The sequence below is a fragment of the Myxine glutinosa genome, chromosome 3, assembly GCF_964187855.1.
Source record: "Myxine glutinosa chromosome 3, kmMyxGlut1.1, whole genome shotgun sequence".
Lineage (NCBI taxonomy): Eukaryota > Metazoa > Chordata > Myxini > Myxiniformes > Myxinidae > Myxine > Myxine glutinosa.
The window spans coordinates 74,008,496-74,032,245 of NC_136263.1; the positions used below are offsets into that span (position 1 = coordinate 74,008,496).

Genomic DNA, 23,750 nt, shown 5'->3' on the forward strand with positions numbered 1-23,750 from the left:
TTACGAGCGGCCGAAATTTTATATAACATCTAAATTTTGAATCGTGCCATGGATAGCCAAGGCGATCGGATGCCGGTGGGGGTAGATGAAGAGGAGCTAGAGGCAACCCAGGACCCCCGGGAAGAAGGGGGACAATTGGGAGAGATGGAGGAGGAAAAGAATGAGGGTGTGGCAGTGGGGGTTGCAGGCGCACAAAATGGCGGCACCTCGCACATGGCGACGAGGGCCGCGCCCGCTGCGCAAATGGGGGTGATAGATGTACAGGCCTTCATGACGCAATTCACCGCGATGCTGAAAGAGGAAATGGACAAATTCACCCGGGACATAAAAACAATAGGGGAGAACTTTGGGAGCAAGCCGAGCGAGAAAGGCACATTGGTATGCGATGGGGTAGCACGACTTGAGAAGCGCGGGGAAAGCGAGTTGGAGCAAAGTGAAGTCACGTGGACTGGTATAGAAATCGCGACATGGGGAATAGAAAAGCCGACGACCCTTTGAATTGGAAAATTTGATGTTATGTGTGCCAGCGGTCGTCGAGCTTAATAAGGAAAAAGAAGAAATAGTGGAAATTGGGACTAAGAAGACAGCGGACTTAGAAGAGCAATCGCGGGAGGAAGAAATGGAATATGCCCAAAGTCCGTGTTCGCATCATGATGTCGTGCTGCCTAATTCCAATAAAAGTTTGCAGGTGCGAGAGGAGAAAAGGATCCCAAAGGTAAGCCGGGCCGTATATGGCGTGAAAAGATTTTTCGCGCGCTTGGGATCCCGGCGGCACCTGGGCGTTTGTGGAAGGTCCGTGGAGAGGTGTATGAAAGAGAATGGCGCGCGTGTGAGAAAACAATGCGCGCCGAAGCGCGAGTGTATTACAGAGTGCGAGGAAGGATGCACGACAGAGTGTGAAAGTGAGGGAGAATGCACAATGAAGTGTATATGTGAGAGTGAGTGTGATACAGAGAGTGAGATGGATGGAGAGAGTGTGCGAGGATGCACACCGGAGATGGATGAGGAGCGTGTGTGGGGATGCACACCGGAGCGGGTGAGTGGGTATGTGCAAGAATGCACCCCCATGAGTGGTACGGAGTACGTGTACCGGAGGAGAGTGCGCAAAAAGGTGCACGAGAGGAGTGCGTAATGGAGTGTGTGGAAGGAATGAGTGGTGTGCACCCGAGTGTGGAACGAGAGAGAATGCACGAGCAAGTGCAGTAGTAGAATGCGTGGGATGTATGGGAGGCGCTGGAGCGCCGGGATGTGTGAGTAAAGAAAGGGTCGCGAGGTGTGGATGCGAAAATGCGACTCGAGCATCAACCTGACCGGGGCAGCAGTCCGGCTGACGGATAGCCGACGCTGGCTCTCGGGGTGTGGTGTTCTTTGTGTGTTGCGGGGGCGGCGGAGATCGTTGCGGCGGCACTCTCGCAAGGAGCGCCGTGCACGATTCGTGCCGGGCTCCACCCTGTATGGTCGGTGCCGCGTCGTAGCGGCAAGCGGCACGATTCCAGGGGAGAAAGGCCAGGTCGGACCTTCGCCCCCTGGCGGGGACGGTGCTCCGACCGGGGGAAGTTGGGTTATCGGGCCGGAGACCGCAAGGCTCCGCGCCGAGATGGACCTTGGAACCTCGGCCCGAGTATGCCTCCTCCCCAGAATCGAAAATGCCGGACGGACCCAACCAACAGTAGACCAAACCACCAGTATGCATTGCTCTGTTTTTCGAAGCCGAGCTGTGACGAAAATGTATTATGGCGCACCGAGAGGCTTGAGAATAGTGGACAACTGATAGTAATGGCGATAGTGATGTAGAGGGATGGTAGCTCTACCATCCCTCATTTTTGGGGGCAAAGGACCATCCCTCATTTTTTGGGGCAAAGGAGCTATAGGATTATGGGGTTTGGCGGTGACAACTAGCCAGGGAGGGCTTGGATAATGTTTAGGATCTAGAAATGACTTTCGGGGACATTATATTTAAGTAGAGACTTTTGTACAAGAAGTGGGGACGTAGAGAGATTAGATGGATGATAATGACGAGGAATGTGCACTGTGCAGTAGTATAAAGGGATGACAGGGAAAGCACGAGTTTTAGAGGGGCAGTAGTTAGTTAAATGATGCAGTGTGTTTGTGGTGTAGTTTATTATAAATGAGGAATTGAATGAGAGTCTTGCTGGTGAGCATGTTGAAATGAGGAATTGGAGCGTGGGAAAATCTGAGCGAATGAGGCAATGGTTTGGAGAAGTGATGTATTGTGAGGGTATTGTGGACGAGTGTAATGGTGTTGAGTGAATGACTTGCATAGGATGCAAGTGGAGAATGGTTGTGTGGAATACATGGTGTGGAGTAAATGGTGTGTGGAATGAGTGGCGTGGAGTGTATGGTGCAAAGGAGTGAATGGGGGAAGGATGGACCCCTTCACGAATACCCGGGGAGGGTAGTTTAAAAGTAGGTAGCGGGAGTAGGTAAATTTTGGTTGGATATTGACATCTGTGGTGCGGGTAGTGGAAAGTAGTGTTTTGTTGGGTGCATAATTGTATGGAATGGCTGGGCGTGTGAGCCTGTTTGTAAGTATGGTTGGTTGAGCACTCCGCCACTGGTAGTCTGTCGGCCAGGTGAGGCCGCAGGTAGGCTCTGGGAGCCAGGTAGTGTTGTGTAGAGTTCAGCGGGGCCCGAGGATCCCAGGAGAGGACCCGGGTAGCCCAATGCCAGAGAGGGCATCGAGGGGGTAAGCGCCAGGGAGGGCCTTCCCCAGGTAGGTTAGGGTAGTGAGGAGCTAGGCAAGCTCAGGTGGCGACGTTCAGTGGCGGAGGTGCGCAGGTACGTAGGACCTGCTAGGAGAGCCACACGACCCAGCCCTGAAATTGTGCCAGGGCACAGATTGAAAAATGGGGGGAGTGAGACCCCAAATTGGTAGAGCACCACAGGGATGGTCAATGGGAATTGGTTTTTAGAACCGCATTGTGTAAAAGTGGCCAATGGATTGGCAGGGCAAGACCCCGGGTAGTGTAAAGAGTTAATGTCAATTAGAAGGATAGGGGAAAATCTCTTCGCACCATCCGCATCCACTCACCGAGGTGACAGGACTCCACACCAGATTTTGCAAGTGTTTGGATGGTAAGACGCATCATGACGGAGTTGGACATTGTGTGTATTCCATCCCTTCCTTCTTGGGAGGGATTGGGGACGAATTTGGTTTAGGGGAGATATGGGAGACAAGATGGGTAGAGACGAATTTGTAAAGTTGTAAATTGTGTAAATATGGGGAAGGGCAAGGGTAGAGCAGGTGACATGGGGGGTGACGGACGAGTAGGGACGAGCTTTCTCAGCTCGCTCTCCCGCGCCCCTCATATTGCATTACATTGCATTGATGTGTGCCCTTGCCCCCGCTAACCTCTGCTTTGTCTGCCTCCCCACTCTTGGACCATGGTCTTTTGTGCGAGGGGAGTGTGCAGGTGACCTTGAATTGTGCGGCCGCACTTTTGCTGCCTGCACCCTTGCTGCCTGCATGCCTGCCTTCACCGGTACACCCTATGGACCACACGTTCTGTGGCCTGGCATCTATGGACCACACATTCTGTGGCCTGGCATCTATGGACCACACATTCTGTGGCCTGGCATCTCTGCTGGGACAGACCTTTGCTGCCAGCAGTATCTGGCTTGCGGACCACTGTTTTAAGTGGCATCAATGCCATGCAGATAGACCACCTACGTTAGCCCTGCTGGCCATAAATAAAAAAGCGGACGTGGTTTGTGCCCTTTTTATTAAGTAACATCAAGTAAGAAGATGAAGCCAAAAGCCAAGATACATCGGCCCAGCAGAGAAGCCCAGGAGACATCATTCATAACTTTGAAATGTTTGTGTTGTGCATTTTTGGTGCTTTTCATGCATTTTTTTATTATGGTGCATTTTATTTGGTACATATGGGTATGGTGTATCAGTGCAGTGCATTGCAATGGCATTTTCCTATTTTCAAATTCTTTCTGCTTTTTCCCACAAAAGACAGGTCCTGGGTTGTAGTGTAAATAATAGTAGTCTTGTAAATAATGCTCCCCACCGGTTTAAATGTTTAGTTTGAGAACCATTCCGTAATTCAGTTAATTGTGGGCGTGAGTCAGTTGATAGGACGCAACGCAGCAGGGGGGACATATATAGTGTTAAAACTGTCGCACTCAGGGTAGTAGGTTAAAAGTAGAGGGTAACCACACCTAAGTGTCACACTAATTAAAAGATAGTCCTATTGTTTCGGCTCGGGCCGAGCCTAGGAAAAGGGGGGGTGCAGTGTTGCGGTTTTGATAACCCACACTTGTAAATATGACATTAAAGGTTTAAAGGTTGCACCCCATAGTTAGGCCACAAGCAACACGTATGTCACCATAAGACTTCAGTTATTTGATTAGTATGTGTTTAGATAAGGCCGTGTTTCCAATAGTTGAATCTGCGTTGTGTCAATCAAATAAGAAGTAGGCCCATTCCATTCATTTTTACAGCCTCCCTCTCCAAGCGACGTCATTACGCGCCCTCCAGTCTGCCCCATGGCCCTCCCAAATTGTTACGTGCCTCGGCCAGCAGCCTCAGCTGCCTGTGAGCTTGCTCACCTCCGCCATAAGCCATGAGGTGAGGCCCGGAAAAAGGGGGCGGAACGCCAGGAAGAAGGTGTGGCCACGTCAACCCACCATCAGGGTGTGGCCGGTAAGCAAGCACCAGCCAACCAGGGCTGAGGTAAGATCGCCTGATAGGCATGGCTTTTGGGCTCGCGGAGCAATCGCTGCTTGAGTTATAAAAGCGCGAACGCAAAGCCCTTTCACAGGACTTATACGGCAGCGCTCGTGAAAGAGGACTTACTCGCTGGCGCTGATTAAAGAAGGACTTGGAGGACTACTGTGATTTGAAGGACTGACTAGAAGAGCGCGCTTGTGAAAGGACTCTTGTTGGATCCTTGTGCTAAAGCAGCAGGACATTGGAGAGAGGGGGCATTTGGCACGAGCGTGCACCTATTACATACGCCGCTCAGACACCAGCCTTCCCCCTGTTATATAATTGTCCGTTCGCGTTCCACTACACGCGAAGCTGCCTGCCGGGTTTCGTCCGTTGGACCGGAGCCGGGCTGGAGCCTGGACGCGCTGGTGACCATCAACCATCTACAATCCCCGTGTGAGTGTGTATGTGAGACGGGCCCGTTTGTCCTGGGGTATTAAGAATAAGACTGTTTAAGGTGTGCTGCCTGGTGTGCTTCTTCTTCCTCTTCCTATCCTGTACATTTCTTTCGTTTCCTCTTCTCCTTCTTGTAAATTGTTAATAAATTGCCCTGTTCTTTCTGGTTTCCTCTTATCCGATCGCATCCGTCTTTTCTCTCATTGGGTAAACGTGGCACGATCGGAACCGCCATATTCGGGTAGCTGTGGTTCGGGCGGGAGTTATTTCCCTGCTTTGCGGTCGGTGTTAGTAATTAGGTATTAGGACTAAGTTGACCAATAACCCTACCTAATACCGACCGGAAGGAGCGTATAACTTCCAGGACTCGCGTCGGCCAGATAAAAGGACAAGGGGATTAACCCTCCCTTGATTAGGGGAGAGCCGACGTCCGAGATCCGCAACAGTATTTTAAACCAATTTCAATGGTTGCTGGAAGAGAGGGCAGCATGTAGAATCATACTAATGTATTCATAAGACTTTAAACAAACAAACAAAAAAATACATATTTTGGGGGGCAACCCCACTCCCTCTCCCCCAACCCCATATACCTCCTCAGACCCAAATTTTTCTAATGCTGTGAACAAACTTTGGTACATCATGGGTGGTGAAGGTTGTGGTGAAGTTTCATCGAAATTGCGTGTGTAGTTTCTGAGAAGAAAGCAAATACCTATTTTGGGGAGGGGGGCGGGGGGGTCAAACCTGGATCCACTTTGACCTCCCGTAGACCCCCTTAGACTTCGATTTTCTTAGTGCCATGAACAAACTTTGGTACATCACGGGTGGTGAAGGTTGCGGTGAAGTTTCATCGAAATACTGTGTGTAGTTTCAGAGGAAAAAGCAAAATCCTATTTTGGGGGTTAAACCTGGATCCACTTTGAACCTGGTAAACCCCCTCAGACCTGGATTTTTTTTAATGCCGTGAACAAACTTTAGTCAGAACACCACAAATATAATTTGTGCCAAGTTTGGTCTCAATTCCTTGAGGCGGTTTTGGAGAAGAAGTTGCAAGTGTTTACGGACTGACGGACGGACGACGCGCCATCGCATAAGCTCCCCTGAACTTCGTTCCAGGTGAGCTAAAAATGAGTAACTATCTCATTGAATGGCCTGTCCGACACTTTAATAAAGAAAATTACGTTCAGGAAATGAAGCCAGTATTGCCAGTAAGTGTTATTGCCAGTTAATGAAGCCAGTAAGTACATTGAAAATAATTTATTTTTTTTTGGTTGTTTTTGGACAGGTGCGCAAAAAAGGGCAAATGTTTAAGAAATGCAACACTGACTGCAATATTTTCCAGCCAAAAGGTGAGTATAAGCTAATCTATATGTACGTACATGTCGAAAGATTTGCAGCTCAGTATTCATATTGTAAAGGATAACTATCCTTTACAATAAATATATAACTACATGTATATATATTGTTACGGATGCGTCACTTCCGCCTTTGTTGTTATTATATACTTGTAGAATATTTTTTGTTTCAGGTAATATTGTTGTTAAGATTTTTGTGTGAAATGGAGATGACTTTAGTGAAAGGTAAAAATAAATGTTTGTGAAGGAAAAAGGAAAACGTGGCAAAGAAACCGGAAGAAGAGAGGTCGAGATGGGCAGAGAGGCGACGGCCATGAGAGATACAGCCGTGAATCGCGTCGAGGCTGTGAGGGGACTTTTTTGATATTGGTCGCGAATGAGTTGAGGCTTCCCGGGAAAGGGATTGTCCGCGACATCGTCATATATTGTGAGTGCAATTAAACCTGCGTCTCAGGTTTTATCACCAAGAGTGAGTTATTGGGGGAGAGAAATGAAGCGCCTCCATTACAGGCCTATACGCTATTTTGTCCTCGAAGAAGAAGAGGCTGTCCGCTTGGTGCATCTTGTTTTGTCGTTGGGATTCCCATATCGACCTCATCGTGTTGATTGCCGTTGTTTTCCATATCGGCTCAATTCCCAAATCGATCTCTGTTACGTGCTCCTCCCCAACCACCGGTCACGGTGTACCTCCAAGCCCCGAGAGGAGTCACGACAGAAAAATGTGTTATTCTGTATGTCAAAGATCAATGGTGAAGCCACACCAATTGTTACCAACAAACAAATATTGTATTAAGATCACACAAGAATAACAGTACAACAATAATAGTAATCAAAAGTACAATCAATATATATCCTATGATGGTACCATCAGTTTCGTAATATATAACTCACTGTGCTCCAAGTGAGTGAAACAAGAACATTCCCAATGTCTCTTTCCCGGCTTCAAACCAAAGTTGATTCCGGTTTCAAACCAAAGTCGATCCCGGCTTCAAGCCAAAGTCGATCCGCTCCAGCGATCGTCAGAACGATGTCTAATTGAGACCAGAATCCCGTTCGGATGACAGTCACAGTCACGCGGCCAAAGCTGCGCAAAGGCGCCCTCAAGGCGACTGGGAAATCCAAAGGCGCCCTCCAGGCAACTGGGAAATCACACCCTCGGGTATGGACATTTCACGGCTCCAAATCGGCGAACCGCAGATTTACCTTCAAAATCCACGTTACACACACACACACCAGATAACGTCTGAATGCGGTGAAAACGGCTGACGCGAAGCAAAGACCTTGCTCAATGCGCAAAGCGCGGGAGTCAAAATGGCCGACGGCCCATTCTCGAGGCGTAACGGCCCGACGATGATTCTCCTCGGACTCAACCGCCAAAACCTGACACGCAGGTTGATCTGTCACAGCGATAACAACTCTGTCGCAGGAATCCCTTTCCCGGGAAACCCAAAGTTCACTGGCGACTCGTTCGACAACGTTCGCTCAGGACCCTGAAGCAACTAGGCTTCTTGTCCGACGACTCGCTCCGCCTTCTCTCTCTCCTCCTCCTCTTCTTCGTCGTCCGGTTCCGGTTTCATTTAAAACATTAACTTATTTACCTTTTGAAAATAGTAACCTCTATCTCCCTTAAACGACAACACTAATAGTACATGAAATCAAAAATGTTTACAGTGGATGAAAACCACAACAACGGAAGTGACGAATCCATAACACCAGGATTGCGACGTGATGTGGCGGAATTCTGTAAATCTTGTCATTCTTGTCAGCTGGTGTGCAAACCTAATCAGAAAATCCCTTCAGTGCCTTTAAAACCGATTCCAGCTTTTGAAGAACCATTCAGCCGGGTCATTATTGACTGTGTAGGTCCTTTACCTGAAAGTAAGGCTGGACATCAGTATATGCTGACCATCATGTGCGCTTCCACTTGGTTCCTAGCAGCGGTGCCTCTTAGGAAAATTACTGCGACAGTTATTGCGAAGGCCTCGATTAAATTTTTCACCCTGGTTGGCCTACCTAAGGTCATCCGGTCTGATCAGGGTTCCAACTTCATGTCAAAGCTTTTTCAGCAAGTGGTACACCTGTTGGGAGTGAACCAAGTGAGGTCAAGTATGTACCATCCCGAGAGCCAAGGGGCCTTGGAAAGGTTTCACCAGACATTAAAGAATATGATCAGAACTTACTACTTTGAATGTGACGAGGATTGGAATGAGGGAATTCCCTTATTGCTGTTTGCGACGAGGGAATCTGTTCAGGAATCATTGGGATTCAGTCCTTTTGAACTTGTGTTTGGACACACAGTTTGAGGACCTTTGAAACTGGTGAAGGAACAGTGGCTACAAGAGGAGTCGCAGTCAACTGTGTCAGAGTATGTGACAACGGTTAGGCACAGATTGGCTAAGGCCTGTGAAGTAGCGAGAGGAAACTTGAAGGCAGCACAAGACAAAATGAAAGTGGGACATGACAAAACTTCTCAGATAAGAAATTTCAGTCCTGAGGACCGAGTACTAGTGTTGCTTCAAGTTCCAGGTCAGCCACTACAGGCTAGGTATTTTCGTCCCTATGCCATCAAAAGGAGTGTCAATGAAATGGATTATGTGGTGACCACTCCCGACCAACGGAAAAAGCGGCAGCTTGTGTCACGTTAACCGACTGAAGAAATATTATGAGAGGAAGCCTGTGGAAAAAATGGCTCCTGTCTCACCTGTCATACCTGTAGTCGGTGTGCAAGAGAATCCAGAGATTGAGGCCAGTGTGAGGTTCGATAGCATTGTTGACCAGGCTTGCCCCAGGTTGACGAATACTGAAGTGTTAAGGAACCTAGACCAGAAATTAGGTCATTTGACAAGGGAACAACAAGGACAATTATCCAACCTAATTTCTGATTTTGCGCATTTGTTCACAGATGTACCTGGTCGTGTATGTCATGGTATTGATGTGGGGGCGGCCATTCCTGGGAAACAACACCCCTTCTGGATGAACCCTGTTAAGATGAAATATATCCAGCAGGAGGTTCATCCAGATTGAATTAACCTTGAGGAATTTTTAATTTAACTCACATTAACCTGTGAGTTGTTTGGAATTTTTGTTGCTTGTGGGACTTGATCAGCCATAGTTTTGATTTGTAGTTTTATGGGTCTGAGTGTTACTTTTGGTTGTTAAAGATACTTTTTGTCTGGAAAGAAAGTTTTCACCATGTTCAAACTTTCTTCCTTGAATGTGGGGAGTGTTACGGATTCGTCACTTCCGCCTTTGTTGTTATTATATACTTGGAGAATAATTTTAGTTTCAGGTAATATTGTTGTTAGGATTTTTGTGTGAAATGGAGATGACTTTAGTAAAAGGTAAAAATAAATGTTTGTGAAGGAAAAAGGAAAACGCGGCAAAGAAACCGGAAGAAGAGAGGTCGAGATGGGCAGAGAGGCGACGGCCATGAGAGATACAGCCGTGAATCGCGTTGAGGCTGTGAGCAGACTTTTTTGATATTGGTCGCGAATGAGTTGAGGCTTCCTGGGAAAGGGATTGTCCGCGACATCGTCATATATTGTGAGTGCAATTAAACCTGCGTCTCAGGTTTTATCACCAAGAGGTTTTATCACCAAGAGTGAGTTATTGGGGGAGAGAAATCAAGCGCCTCCATTACAGGCCTATACGCCATTTTGTCCTCAAAGAAGAAGAGGCTGTCCGCTTGGTGCATCTTGTTTTGTCGTTGGGATTCCCATATCTACCTCATCGTGTTGATTGCCGTTGGTTTCCATATCAGCTCAATTCCCATATCGACCTCTCACCTCATAACTCCTCGTTTGCCGTCGTGCCAATACCTGCCTGCTCTCGTCGTTCTGCACGGCTCCAACCAGCGTGGAGATCCGTGCACGGACTTTAGGGAATGTTACATTCCACTTGTTGTTTCGTGAGTTTGTTGCTTTGAGAGCATTGGAGAATGATGGTAAAATCATATGTATTGTTCATTTGATGCAAGTGACATTTTCATTGTACTTTCTTTAATAGTGTTATTATTGTGTATGTGAGAGTTATTAATACAATTACTTGTTTGATCTACAAGTGCATTGGTGTGGTTTTACCATGGTTTATTAGAACACTCAAAAATACAAATCTTTCTGCCGTGTTCCCGCTCCAGACTCTGAGGTGCACCGTAACCGGGATTTGGGGAAGTAATACGTAAAAAAAAAATATATATATATATATATATATATATATATATATATATATATATATATATATATATATATATATATATATATATATATATATATATACAACAACACAACAACAGGCATTTTAAGGCCATTTTCCCTGCAAGAGCGGGGGTTAGCCTTGCGGTCCCCATGACAATCTTCTCCATTTTGCCCTATTTTCTGCATCTCCCCTTGTTAACCCCCTTTCCCGCATTTCTTCTTCGACCATCTTCAGCCAAGTCTTTCTCGGTCTTCCCCGTCCTCTACTTCCTTCTACATTGATTTCCATCACTCTTCTCAACCAGTCACTTTCATCCTTCCTCAACACATGACCAAATATATACAACAACACAACAACAGGCATTTTAAGGCCATTTTCCCTGCAAGAGCGGGGGTTAGCCTTGCGGTCCCCATGACAATCTTCTCCATTTTGCCCTATTTTCTGCATCTCCCCTTGTTAACCCCCTTTCCCGCATTTCTTCTTCGACCATCTTCAGCCAAGTCTTTCTCGGTCTTCCCCGTCCTCTACTTCCTTCTACATTCATTTCCATCACTCTTCTCATTCATTTCCATCACTCTTTCTGAATAATCCTCTCCAAGAAGTTCTGTCACTCAAGCTTTTGGGTCTCACTATCTGCCATGATCTTTCCTGGGAAAACCACATTTCAAATCTGGCCTCCAAAGCCAGTCGCCGACTGGGCATCCTCCGTCGTGCGAAGTCCTTCCTTGGCACACCTGAGCTCCTCACCACATACAAGGCTTTCATCCGCAGCTCAATGGAATACTGCTCTCCCCTCTGGGCTGGTGCTCCTGCCTCACACCTAGCTCGTCTTCACGCTGTTGAAACCAAAGCATTCAGAATCATTGGAATCTCCTGCGATGAAGCTAACTCCAAGGGCCTCTCACTCACTCACCGCAGGCAGGTTGGTGGTCTTTCCATCTTCTACCGACTCCTCTCTGGCCTTGCCCCCCCAGCTCTCTCTGGGCTCTGTCCCGCAAATATTCCTACAGGTCGCACAAGATCTGCCTGCAACCCTCTTATGGTCAAACTGCCAAAATCAAGACTCTCTGCTCACCTTCACTCCTTCATTCCTCTTTTCTCTCGCCTCTGGAACAAACTCCCTCACTCTCTTCAATCCCACTCCACCCTCCAGGTCTTTAGAACAGCTGTTCACCACCATCTCTTATCTTCCCCCATCCAAAACCTTGATCTTTTCTACCCCTGCTAATTTCACCCCAAATCCACTTTTTTGAAATACCAACTTCTTTCCTGGAAGTCCTTGGTGTCCTTGTGTTTTATACTTCTCCCACCCCCACCTCCCCTTCCCACGCCTCCTCCCCCCAAGCCCTCTCCCTCCCACACATCTCCCGATGTCCCTGCTCTCAAATGTTGTGTTTGTGTGCTTCCTCTTCTCTCCCCATCTTGTTTATCGCTCCCTCTTTTTATATATTTTGTTTGTCTGGTTGATTTGTTTGTGAAGTAAATGTTAGCTCTTTCACGAGCCTCGATTCAGTATACAAAAAAAAAAAAAAAAAAAAAAAATCATCTCAACCTGTTTCTCTTCACAGCATCCATCACAGCCTCTATTCCCATCATCTTTCGCAATTCATCATTTGTCTTCCTCTCTCTCAACGACACTCCACACATCCACCGAACCATTCGCATTTCCACCCTTTCCAGCCTTCGTTGCTGCTCTACGTTCATTACCCATGTCTCACTCCCATAAATCATAACACTTCTCACACATGCAGCATACACCTTTCCCTTCAGCTTCAACGACACTCCCCTCCTCGTCAGCACGCCACTCAGTTCCCGAAACTTCTTCCATGCACATCTCACTCGAGCAACCGTTGCCGAGTCTGATCCACCTTCTCCATTCAGCATGTCTCCTAGGTAACAAATTGTTTTCACACCTTCCAGCTTCACGCCATCTCCAAGATCCAACTCAACATTTCCTCCATCTGCAGCTCCCTCTGTGTACACCTTATAGTCTGGAGGCATATCCCCAAAAGTGGCCTAGAAAAGGTGGTAGGGGTACACTCATGTTACAAGCTGGCAACAATGTTTTTCTGAAAGCCCAGACCTCTAGGAACCCAAAAAGTCTTGTTGCCAGCTTGGGAAATGGTTTGGACCAGATTTGTGGCCATTTTTCAAAATGGCCGCCTACATTTTTGGTGTTTTCTAATATTTGAGCTCTAGAACTTATATCTGGCTGTCTTAAAGGTCTCTAGGGTTATGACCTTATAACATATAGTCATACAACAATCCTCACCCAAATTGGGGTGCATGGCATATCTATAAGTGGTTTTATTGAAGCAAAAAGGCAAAAATATGCCTGAAAAACGCCTTCATTTTGATTTTTCCAAATCACTAAATTGCATACTGTGAAGTTGTTCTTTGGTCAATTTCTTTCAAAATAGTTTTAAAATTTGCCCAGATCCCTCCTCTTCATTAGCAAATCTTCAGGAATATACCCAAGTTCTCAGAAAATATGTTTTATGCATGATCAGCTACCCCTACCCCCTAAATCACAAAACGTGCCAATTTTCAATATTTCCAGATTCCAACCAATATCATTGTTGTATGACTTTTTCTCATCATGATAGGTCCAAATTAACTTACTCTATGTGATTAGGTGTTAATAAAAATTGAATTTCACACTTTAGTGAAAATCCAAGATGGCTGCCAAATGGCCATAGAATATTTGGTGGCGCGAGACCATAAGACTGCAATTTCATTCAGAGGCACTTCTAAAATGTTCCATTTATACTAAATATATGAGGCACTACTATTCTATAGGTCACATGTATGTGAAAGAGTCTTGATGAGTTGAAGATGTATTATTTTAGAGGGGGACTTTATGTAAAATTTATGTTTTATAACATTTGAATTTCAGGAAAGTAGTGTGGATTTGGAATGGAAGTGCCTTGTTTGCGGAGTATATTAGTTCCAACATAGCAACAACATCACTCCGAAGTCCCCTTCATTGAAACCTGCCAACACCTCAGGCGCAGTGTGCCCCAGCTGATTCATATCTGCCAGGAACACACTGCCCCATCGCAGGTAATTTGGCCGGTCAAAGGCTCCGAACCAGTGGAGCATCTCGCGAAAAGTGGTCAGGAACAATTCCCACTTGGCATCTCTGATGGCACGGGTGAACCTCAGGAGGATGCTCACAAGATGCATGTATTGCCGCCAATATACAAATGTGGCATTTGCCTCGTGTTCCCTGTCCATGTCTTCTATTAGGGCACTGACCTGGTAGGCCTTGGGCACCAGACGCCTCAGAGCACTGTAGATGGCCTCATCGTCTGCCTGCTGGAAAGCTCTCGAAAGGTCCTCTGATACCTGATTGATTTCTGCATCAATCTGTACTTCATTTTCATTCAGCCAATGTAGGATCTTCTGCCACAGAATTCGCCATAATGCCTCAAACACAAGCTTGTGGGCACGGATTGTGCGGTTCCATTGTTTCCCGTTGAGGATGTTCTGTGCAGTGTTCTCGCCATACACACCACTTTCTACCAGAATGTCCTTCAAGCCGGAATCTGCCATGTACTGTCCAATAACCTTGGTGAAATTCATTTGAATATGGAAACCACCAAGCATCACCACTAGGTTTTTGCATTTGTCTGGTTTGGCCCACTGCAACATCTTGGCTTTACAGTACAGTTGCTCATCAAAGGTAAGTACTGTATACGTTTGCCCTAGTGCAGCAGTCATCCTTTGGCAGTTTTGAATCACTGTCCAGATGGTGTCAAACTCATGTGCAGGCTCATTGATTATCGGCATAGGCCCTACTGTAGTCTTTGCTGGATTGACATCAGACACACGCTGGTTAAATGCTGTCCAGCCTGGAACATGCTGGTCCTCGGTGTGAGACTGACGTGCAAGGAGCCATGACACATCTATGGCCATAGCCTCAGAGATAACCTGGGCATCCGATTCCATATACCAATCAGCTTTCACAGCTACTGGAAATGTTGCTTCGGGTTTCTGGGTGCCCATGCCTGAAGGTTGAATCTCATTGAAATGCTCTGGCACAGTTACAGATCTGCTACTGCTTGACTTGACATCAGGTGCAATGGTCTTTTCGCCAGGTATGCTTCGTCGAAAGGCAGCAGACTGTGAGGCATGAAAGGAGCCTTGACCGTCAAGGGTCTCCTCTATGATGTCAATGTTATCATTAGCATATCTGATGTATCCTTGGTAGGTAGCTTGTGCAAAATTCAGGGGTATTATTGTGTTGTTTTGCTCAACATATCTGGCCAAGACAGAGTTTGCAAGGGCAGTGTCAGCTCTTCTTACAGTTTCATAACTAACACCATGTCCTGCAGCATGCATTAGTTGCACCAAGTCCTTGGACCTTGTTGCTTGGTGAACAGTGAGAGCTAGCCCTAGTTGCTTTGGTGTCTGCTTTCTGCCACCAGATGCCAAACATACTATGTCCTGTGCTATGCTCAAAATCCTTTTGCTTTCTCCATCATCATCACCTTCGGAGGTCCCTTCAGAATCTTCAAATATGCTGTCACAATCACACAGCAGGCGTAGGAAAATGTAAAGGCTTTCAGGAACCACCTTCTGTGCACTTTCAGTATTGATGTCTCCAATATCTGAGTGTCCTGGCATTGTCTTGATGTCATTTCTCATTTTGACTGCCACTCTGTAAAGCCAACTCAAGAGTTCATTGTCCTTTGTTTCGGCTGAGAAAGATGGAATGTGCTGGGAGGTTTCATCAGAATCTTGTATCTCACTTTGTTCTAGCTCATCTGCCATCTCTGCTAAGTTCTGAACAACAATACCTGTTTGAATTAGTGGGAAGACTAGAAGTGAATCCTGTTGATTCATGGACTGTACAAAATCTGCCCTATCTCCTAATACCCTTTTGACTTTGTTCTTGAATGCTTTGTAACTCTGTCGGTCACATTGCTCCACACAGACACTGAAGTCTCTTCTCATCATGTAACAGTATTGGTGCCAGATGGTTTTCATGGTGTAGATGTCTCCTCCAGACAGCCCAGCATCCACCTCCTCGATCATTTTGTTGAAACAAACATCTGGTGGATATTCTGGGCCTTCTTCTACCACAGTTGACTCAGACTTCCTCCTGAAGGTTACATAACAAGGAAGGTGGTACTTCCCTTCAGCAGCTATTAGGTCACTTATTCCTGCCAACCGGCATCTCATAATCTTGTTCTTTTGAGCATCATTTAGTATTCTGTCTGAGGTCTCTAAAGTGGCTACATTCCTCAATTGCTTTCCTGCCTTATCCTCCTGACAGAAAATAAATTTGTCCCAGGACACTGAAGCAACTGATGCTCTAGAAGAGGGGCGAATGCATGTAGATGGTTGGTCACACGAGTCCTTTGCTTCCTTTTCATGCCGATTTTTCAGTCTCTCAATATGGTTGGCATGTGTAAACTTTGAATAACAGCCCCTGTGCCATACTATGTGTTCTTTTTCATCATCAAGGTCAATACTCTGTATTCTGTCAAGTGTTGAGATGTACTCATGGTCATGGTATTTCTGTCTCGTAATCACACAGTCTTTAAAGCGTTCGAGACCAACATCTGTGGGCTTGGTTGTCTTTTCATTTTTTCTGTTGCCTTGGCAAATGAAGCATGTGCTCCAGTCGATGTCCAGTGCAACTGATTCTCTCTTCCGTCTCCCGCCTATCACAGCTACAGGTTCCATCTTCATTCATATCTGGAAAGAGACAAAGACTATGTCTACCACAACGCTGAAAGCTATTTACAGCACATGCAACAAGCAATATGTTATAGTACATTGTTAACACAACAATTATGTTAAAATGATGATTCGGGCAGGACCTGAGGAAGGATACAAAGGAAAGCATCATTATTGCAATATATTATGTCTCAAAAATGTGTTGGTATCAAATGGTAGACTGCATTACCTTAACGTCATAATGTGAAATATTATATTTTATTGGCCATTTGGCAGCCATCTTGGATTTTCACTAAAGTGTGAAATTCAATTTTTATTAACACCTAATCACATAGAGTAAGTTAATTTGGACCTATCATGATGAGAAAAAGTCATACAACAATGATATTGGTTGGAATCTGGAAATATTGAAAATTGGCACGTTTTGTGATTTAGGGGGTAGGGGTAGCTGATCATGCATAAAACATATTTTCTGAGAACTTGGGTATATTCCTGAAGATTTGCTAATGAAGAGGAGGGATCTGGGCAAATTTTAAAACTATTTTGAAAGAAATTGACCAAAGAACAACTTCACAGTATGCAATTTAGTGATTTGGAAAAATCAAAATGAAGGCGTTTTTCAGGCATATTTTTGCCTTTTTGCTTCAATAAAACCACTTATAGATATGCCATGCACCCCAATTTGGGTGAGGATTGTTGTATGACTATATGTTATAAGGTCATAACCCTAGAGACCTTTAAGACAGCCAGATATAAGTTCTAGAGCTCAAATATTAGAAAACACCAAAAATGTAGGCGGCCATTTTGAAAAATGGCCACAAATCTGGTCCAAACCATTTCCCAAGCTGGCAACAAGACTTTTTGGGTTCCTAGAGGTCTGGGCTTTCAGAAAAACATTGTTGCCAGCTTGTAACATGAGTGTACCCCTACTGTCACATTTCCTGGAAGTGCCTCCAGACTATTACACTTGAATGTAGCTGCCACACTGGTTAATGACCCTCTCAAACCACTACATTTTTGATGAACCCACTCAGCGCACATTGTACATTGAATGGAATTCACTCCGACACCCTTCCTGGACACAGCACACGGCCACTTTCCAGTTCTTTCCACCTCACCACATGCTTTACCACTTGCCATCACCTTCGTTTTTCCGATATTCACCTTCAGACCTTTTGTCTCCATACATTCCTTCCACTTGTTCATCTTCTCCTTCAGTCCATCCATACTTTCTGCAATCAACACCAGATCATCTGCATACAACAACTCCGACGGTAAACCCTCCTTTACGTTCTGAGCCAGCACCTCCATCACAGCTGCAAATAGTAGTGGACTTAGTACCGAACCCTGATGCACTACCACCTTAACCTCAAACTCACCACTGTTCCCGTCCTTCGTCCTTACAGCTGTGCGCGCTCTTTTGTACATTGCCATCACTACTCTGATCAACCTATTCCTCCACTCCAAACTTCCTCAATGCCCATGTCACTACTTCACGTGGAACCCTATTGAATGCTTTCTCCAGATCAACAAACCCAAGAAACAACTTCTTCCTCTTCTCCATATACTTCTCCTGCAACTGCCTCACAATAAAAAGCACGTCTGTCATTTCTCTTCCTGGCATAAATCCAAACTGCATTTCGTCAATCTTCACTTTCTTCCTTATCCTCCTCTCCAACACCCTTTCCAATACCTTCATTCCATCCTCCAATAACGGGACGAGGGTACTCAGTTCCCAATCCACTGGAATGCGGCCTTCTTTCACCACCAGATTGCAGATCTCTGTCATTCTCTTCACACCCCAATTTCCCGCTGCCGTCAACATATCTCCCACAACTCCCGTCGGCCCTCCCGCTTTTCCACTCTTCATTGCTTTTATCGCTTCCTCAACTTCCTTCTCGGTTATCTGCTCTGCCGGTCCTAAAACTGGGTTACTCTCTATGTTGCCATCCCATTCATTCTCTGCATTCAACAGTATTTCCATATATCTCTTCCATCTTCCTTTAATTCCATCTGGGTCCACAACGATTTGTCCCACTTCATCCTTCAAGCAACTCACCCCCATCACATCACACCTCTCTTTCGCTATCTGCTTTGCAATCCTGAATACCGCTCTCTGACCCTCTTCCAAATCCAAGCGTTCTCTGAAAATTTTCCTACATGCCTCCTGTGCCTTTGCTGCCTCTTTCTTTGCAGCCTTCTTGGCTGCCTTATAACTTTCATGCTCTGCCTTTTCTGCCTCCATACCCTTCGCCTTCTGCAACTCCTTGAACTTCTTCCTCTTCTCGTCAATCTTCTTTCCAAGTTCATCATCCCACCACCATGTTTCCGAGTGCCACCACCATGTTTCCAAGTTTTCTTTGGTCCTTTTGTCCATCCACATACCTCACCAACGGCTCCCAACAGACTAGCTTTCATTGACATCCAACCACTTTCAAGCTCAACCACATCATCCTCTACGATACTCAGCCTCTCTTTGAATGCCCCCCTCACTGTCACCTCTTTCAACCTCCACATCTTCATTCTCGGTTGGTACTTCACCCGCCGAGCTCTCCTCGCACCTTTCACCCTTATGTCGCAGACAACCAAGTGGTGCTGTGAAACAGCCTCCTCCCCCGGGATCACCTTTGTGTCCCGGAAGTGCCCACGATCTCGCCTACGCACCAGCAGGTAGTCAACGGTTGTCGTCGACCCACCTGGCGTGTATGTATTGTAACAAGCTTATTATCCTCTTTCTGGAACTGAGTGTTACAAATCAACAAATCAGCTCCATCAGCAAACTCCAAAATCCTTTCACCTTCTCCATTTCTCACACGATATCCGTAACCCCCATGATCTCTCTCAAAACCGTCCATACTCCTTCCCACATGTCCATTTAGGTCTCCTCCTACCACAACAACTTCCTCATCTTTCACGTTTTCCATCAGCTTCTCTATAGCACACCAGATCTTGTCCTTCTCTTCATCGCTCCGACCAAACTGCGGAGCATATCCCGAGATGATGTTCCCCAAGAGCTTTCCATTCATCATTTTCACCATCATCAACCTTTCACTCACTCTTGTCACACTCACCACACTGTCTACAAACTCCTCAGAAAACAGGACACCAACACCATTCACGCCCTCCGGGCACCCTTGCCACACAAACTTGTATTTCTGTCCCTGCCTACCCTTCACCATTCTCACACCACTTCCCTTCCATCTCGTCTCCTGCACACAACATATGTCCACTCTTCTTCTGACCAATACTTCCACCACTTCTCCTGATCTCCCTGTCATTGTCCCTACATTCCATGTCCCAAACCTCAGAAACCGATCTCCACGTCGGGCATCAGACGATTCATCGTCATAAATGGAATGATTTCCACCCTTGCTTCGATCGGGTTCCCCACCTTGAGTTTTGACGAGAGGGAGTGGGATCCCCCACGGGGTACTTCGGGCTGTACCCTGCCCATATGTTGTCGTAATTGTCATGGTTCTCTTTTTGAGGCAATGTTTTTTATGGCCGGATGCCCTTCCTGACACCAACCCCTTTAGTCGCCTCTTACGACACGCAGGGATACGGTGTACCTATTCTAAACCGGGGTACACACCGGTATTTAAAAAAATATATATATTGTTACGGATCCGGGGGGACGGCACTCCCGCTAGCAAGGGGGGGGGGGTTAATCCCCGGGGGGGGGGGGGGTTAATCCCCTTGTCCTGTTAAGCTGGCCGTCCGACCGGTCCTGGGGGTATGACGTCACTTCCGGTCGGTGGTGAGTAGGGTTGTAAGCCCAATCCGTCCCACTACCTAATTACCACCACGGCCCGTAAGCGAGGAGATACTCCCACCCGGGCCGCAGCGTGATTGGATGCGCCGAGCGAAGCGAGCTGCGACTCAGGCCTTTAACAAGAGACTAAACCCGACTCCGAACGTTGGCCGAATCGTGCCACAGGTGCTCAATTGGAGACAGGACAAAAGCGATCGGGGGAAGAAGAAACCAAAGTAAAGGAATAACAGGTATTTATTAATTATTTACACGAAATGAAGAGGAAACGAAAGGCAAAGGATATACAGAAGAAGAAGAAGAAGAAGAAGAAGAAGAAGCAGGACACAGGGCAGCCTTAAGACAGTCTTATATTATCATACGCCCCAAACAAAACAAACACTCACACGAATCGGGAATGACAGGAAGGAATGGCTGGAAGGAGGAGAAGGGCCAAACCGATGGCAGGGCAGGAAGGTCCGGGCAAATGCACAGCGTCGAGGTCCGCTCCAGTCCACGCTCCGGTCCATGCTCCGGGCTTGAGGCGAAACCCGGCGGCAGCTGCACGTATTAGTTTCACACGGCCTGACAATGTGAATATATGGTGAGATTGTCGTTGCCAACGGACCCACTCTCAGCGCCTTCTCCTCTCGCACCTCGGACCTTCGCACTCAGCTCTCCTCTCTTTCATCTGTCGACGCACTCATCCCTCTCACTCATCTCTTGAAGCAGTCCCTCGCAACCGCTTTTATTGTCCGTTGTTGTATCAAGCCGCCGGCTCCTCTGACACGCCTACCGGTCGGCTCACCTCGGCCCTGGTTGGCCGGCAAGGGCTCGCTGGCTCCACCTCTGATGGTGAGTTGACGTGCCACACCTTGTTCTTGTGTCCCGCCCCCTTTTTCCTCGGCCTGAGACCGCATGTTCAATGGCGGCTTGGGGCCATCAACCGAACCAAGACAAGGGGCAGCGAACGCTGCCCTACCGCTCTCTCTGCACTTTGAAGAGAGGGAGCGATGATTGGGGAAATTGAAGGGGCCTATCTTATTTGATTAATGCAACGCAGATTCAACTATTGGGAACAGATCCTTAACTGAAACACATAATAATGAAATAACTACAGAAGAATCTATGGTTTGCTACGTGTTGTACATGGACTAACGAGGGTGCGATCTTTAATAAAGCCAAATAATGGGGATATTTACAGGGGGTCATTTATAAGGGAACATTTACTAAAATTTACAAAGTGAAGGTTCTAAAAACCGTAACAATATATATATATATATATATATATATATATATGTATATATGTGTGTATATGTATATATGTGTGTATATATATATATATATATATATATTTTTTTTTTTTTTTTTTTTTTTTTTTTTTTTAAATAACCACATTTAGAGGCCATTTTTCCCCGCAAAGCGGGGGTTGGCCTTTTTCGGGGACCGTGGTTGTTGTTGTTTTTTTTTGGTCCCCTTTTTGAAGCAATGTTTTACGGCCGGATGCCCTTCCTGCTGCCAACCCTTTTTGTCGCCTTTTACGACAAGCAGGGAATTACCAGTGAACCGGTACTCAATTAGCCGACCTCGGAAGGATGACAGGCTGAGTCAACCCCCCTGGCGTTAATTCAGCGATCGACCGGGATTCGAACGCAAGATCCTGGGATCCTAAGCTGGCACCCTAGCCGCTAGCCCAACACCAGGGAATTTATATATATATATATATATATATATGGACACAAAATTGAGTGAGGGGTTGGGTACACAAAATTGAGTGAGGGGTTGGGTATGCAAAATTTGGAAGCAAACACAGAATTGAGGCATTCGGGAATTGAGGCATTGAACTTAAAGTTCAAACACACTGCCTTCTCATGACCTTTGTCCACCATGACTCATTCCTTCATGCCAAAGCTACAAATGAAGAGTAAATTCTTGAGATTGACTTGACCAGTTTCCACCACATTTTGGAAGATTTAGAGAGGTCTGAAAAACCGATCTCAAATTAGCCTGATGTTCAGCTTTGGGATGTTACTAATGTGCATGCACCATGATATAGGTGCTTCCTAATGCACATGCATGAAGATCTGGAATGATGCGAATATGTACATGCACAAGGTTATTTTTGATTTGAATCTGTTCCCGTTAATATGTGCACGTACTTGGAGGTGAGCAGTAATATCATGTGTACCTACTTTTGAGACGTTAGTTCCTACAGCAATAAGCCGACCTAATACCAGTACACATGTTTGTATGCAGCCATGGATTCTCTGTTCACATTGTGAATGCTGATGGGGGCACCTCATTGTTCTACAAAAAGTGGAGAAGGCTAAAGGGGAATATCGTTTCTCTATAAAAGGTGGGGGAGTTTGGGTTAGAAAAATACCTTACTGCTACACCCATCGCAGAAGGAAGGAAGGAAGGGAGTCGAGCTTGTACAGGAAAGGTTTCCATGATGTGCATGAAGGGAAGTAGGGCATGGTATATTATCTGATCACTTTTGCTTCACAAAAGGGATCACCATGTCGTATAACGTTTGTTATGTTCATTTTCTTGTTACAACCTACAGGTGATCCATTTATGAATTGTATGTTATTCTGCAGAAAATCTGGAATTTGCTGAAGGTGTGGAGTTTGATGTGGGAAGGAAAATGGAGAGCGAAGATGATGATGACGAGAAAGATGACTACTTCTCAGACTGATGTGATCCCAAGGTTTCGCAGCAATTGGTGTTTTGATTATCGGGTTTTATTTCACCACCATCTTAAAATTGTGAGATGCATCTTGTATTTTATCACAAGCCCAGAGGAATGTTTTTAACGTTAGTTGAGTCTATTTTATTGTGAAATAAATAAATATATTAATGCCTTCAGTACGTTACAACCGATCTACTTATATTTTATAAGATCCGTTGAGTAAACGTTGATCCCATGAATAATCCAAAACACCCTTTGGAGTGAGTTTCACCTCCACTTGATTAACCTGACACACATTCCACCACCAAACCCTCAGGAGAGCCAGGAAACAATATCTCACTGTTCTCAAGACCGAACTCTCTTATCTGTCTCCCTCTTCCAAATCCTGGTGGCGTCTGGTCAAATCTGTTTCTGGTGTTTGTTCCCCCTCCATCCCCTCCCTCACCTCAAACGGCTTAACGGCTGACTCTGCACGTGAAAAAGCTGAATGCCTCAACTCTGTGTTTGCCTCTAAATCTTGTGTCCCAAACCCATCCCTCTCTGTACCCACCATACCCAGTCGTACCCAGCTGCTCCTGTACTCTGTGTCCTTTCCTCCTGACAAGGTGGAAAAGTTTCTGTCAACCCTCGACTCTGATTCTGCAACTGGTCCTGACGGCATCAGCCCATGGGTCCTAAAATCATGTTCTTCCGCTCTTTCACTCCCTCTTTCTGTTCTCTTCACCCTCTCTTTTGCTCAAGGTCACCTGCCATCTGCTTGGTGTCGTGGAAGTTTAGGTGAGACTCAAGACGCCAATGGTCGGAAACAGGTTTTACAAAAGGTCATGACTTTATTAACTGGTTGTTCACTTTCATTCCAATACCAAATAACTACCGTTTAACTCAATGGACCAGGTCACTCTATCCGCATGGTCCTTCTTGTTCGGCCGATGTTCCTCCGCC

The 23,750-nt window shown here is 46.1% G+C and overlaps 1 protein-coding gene across 4 annotated transcripts in view; it reads left to right on the forward strand.

Annotated features, from left to right (window-relative positions):
* MIS18BP1 (MIS18 binding protein 1) overlaps positions 1-22,984 on the forward strand; it is a 173,976-nt gene extending 150,992 nt beyond the window's left edge. For all 4 annotated transcript variants that reach the window (XM_068110579.2, XM_068110581.2, XM_068110580.2 and 1 more), the window contains 2 exons: positions 6,417-6,480; positions 22,717-22,984. In XM_068110579.2, the coding sequence (XP_067966680.2) occupies positions 6,417-6,480; positions 22,717-22,814 (162 nt within the window). In that variant the 3' untranslated portion in view covers positions 22,815-22,984. The remainder of the gene's footprint in view (positions 1-6,416; positions 6,481-22,716) is intronic.
* The last annotated feature ends 766 nt before the right edge of the window (positions 22,985-23,750 follow it).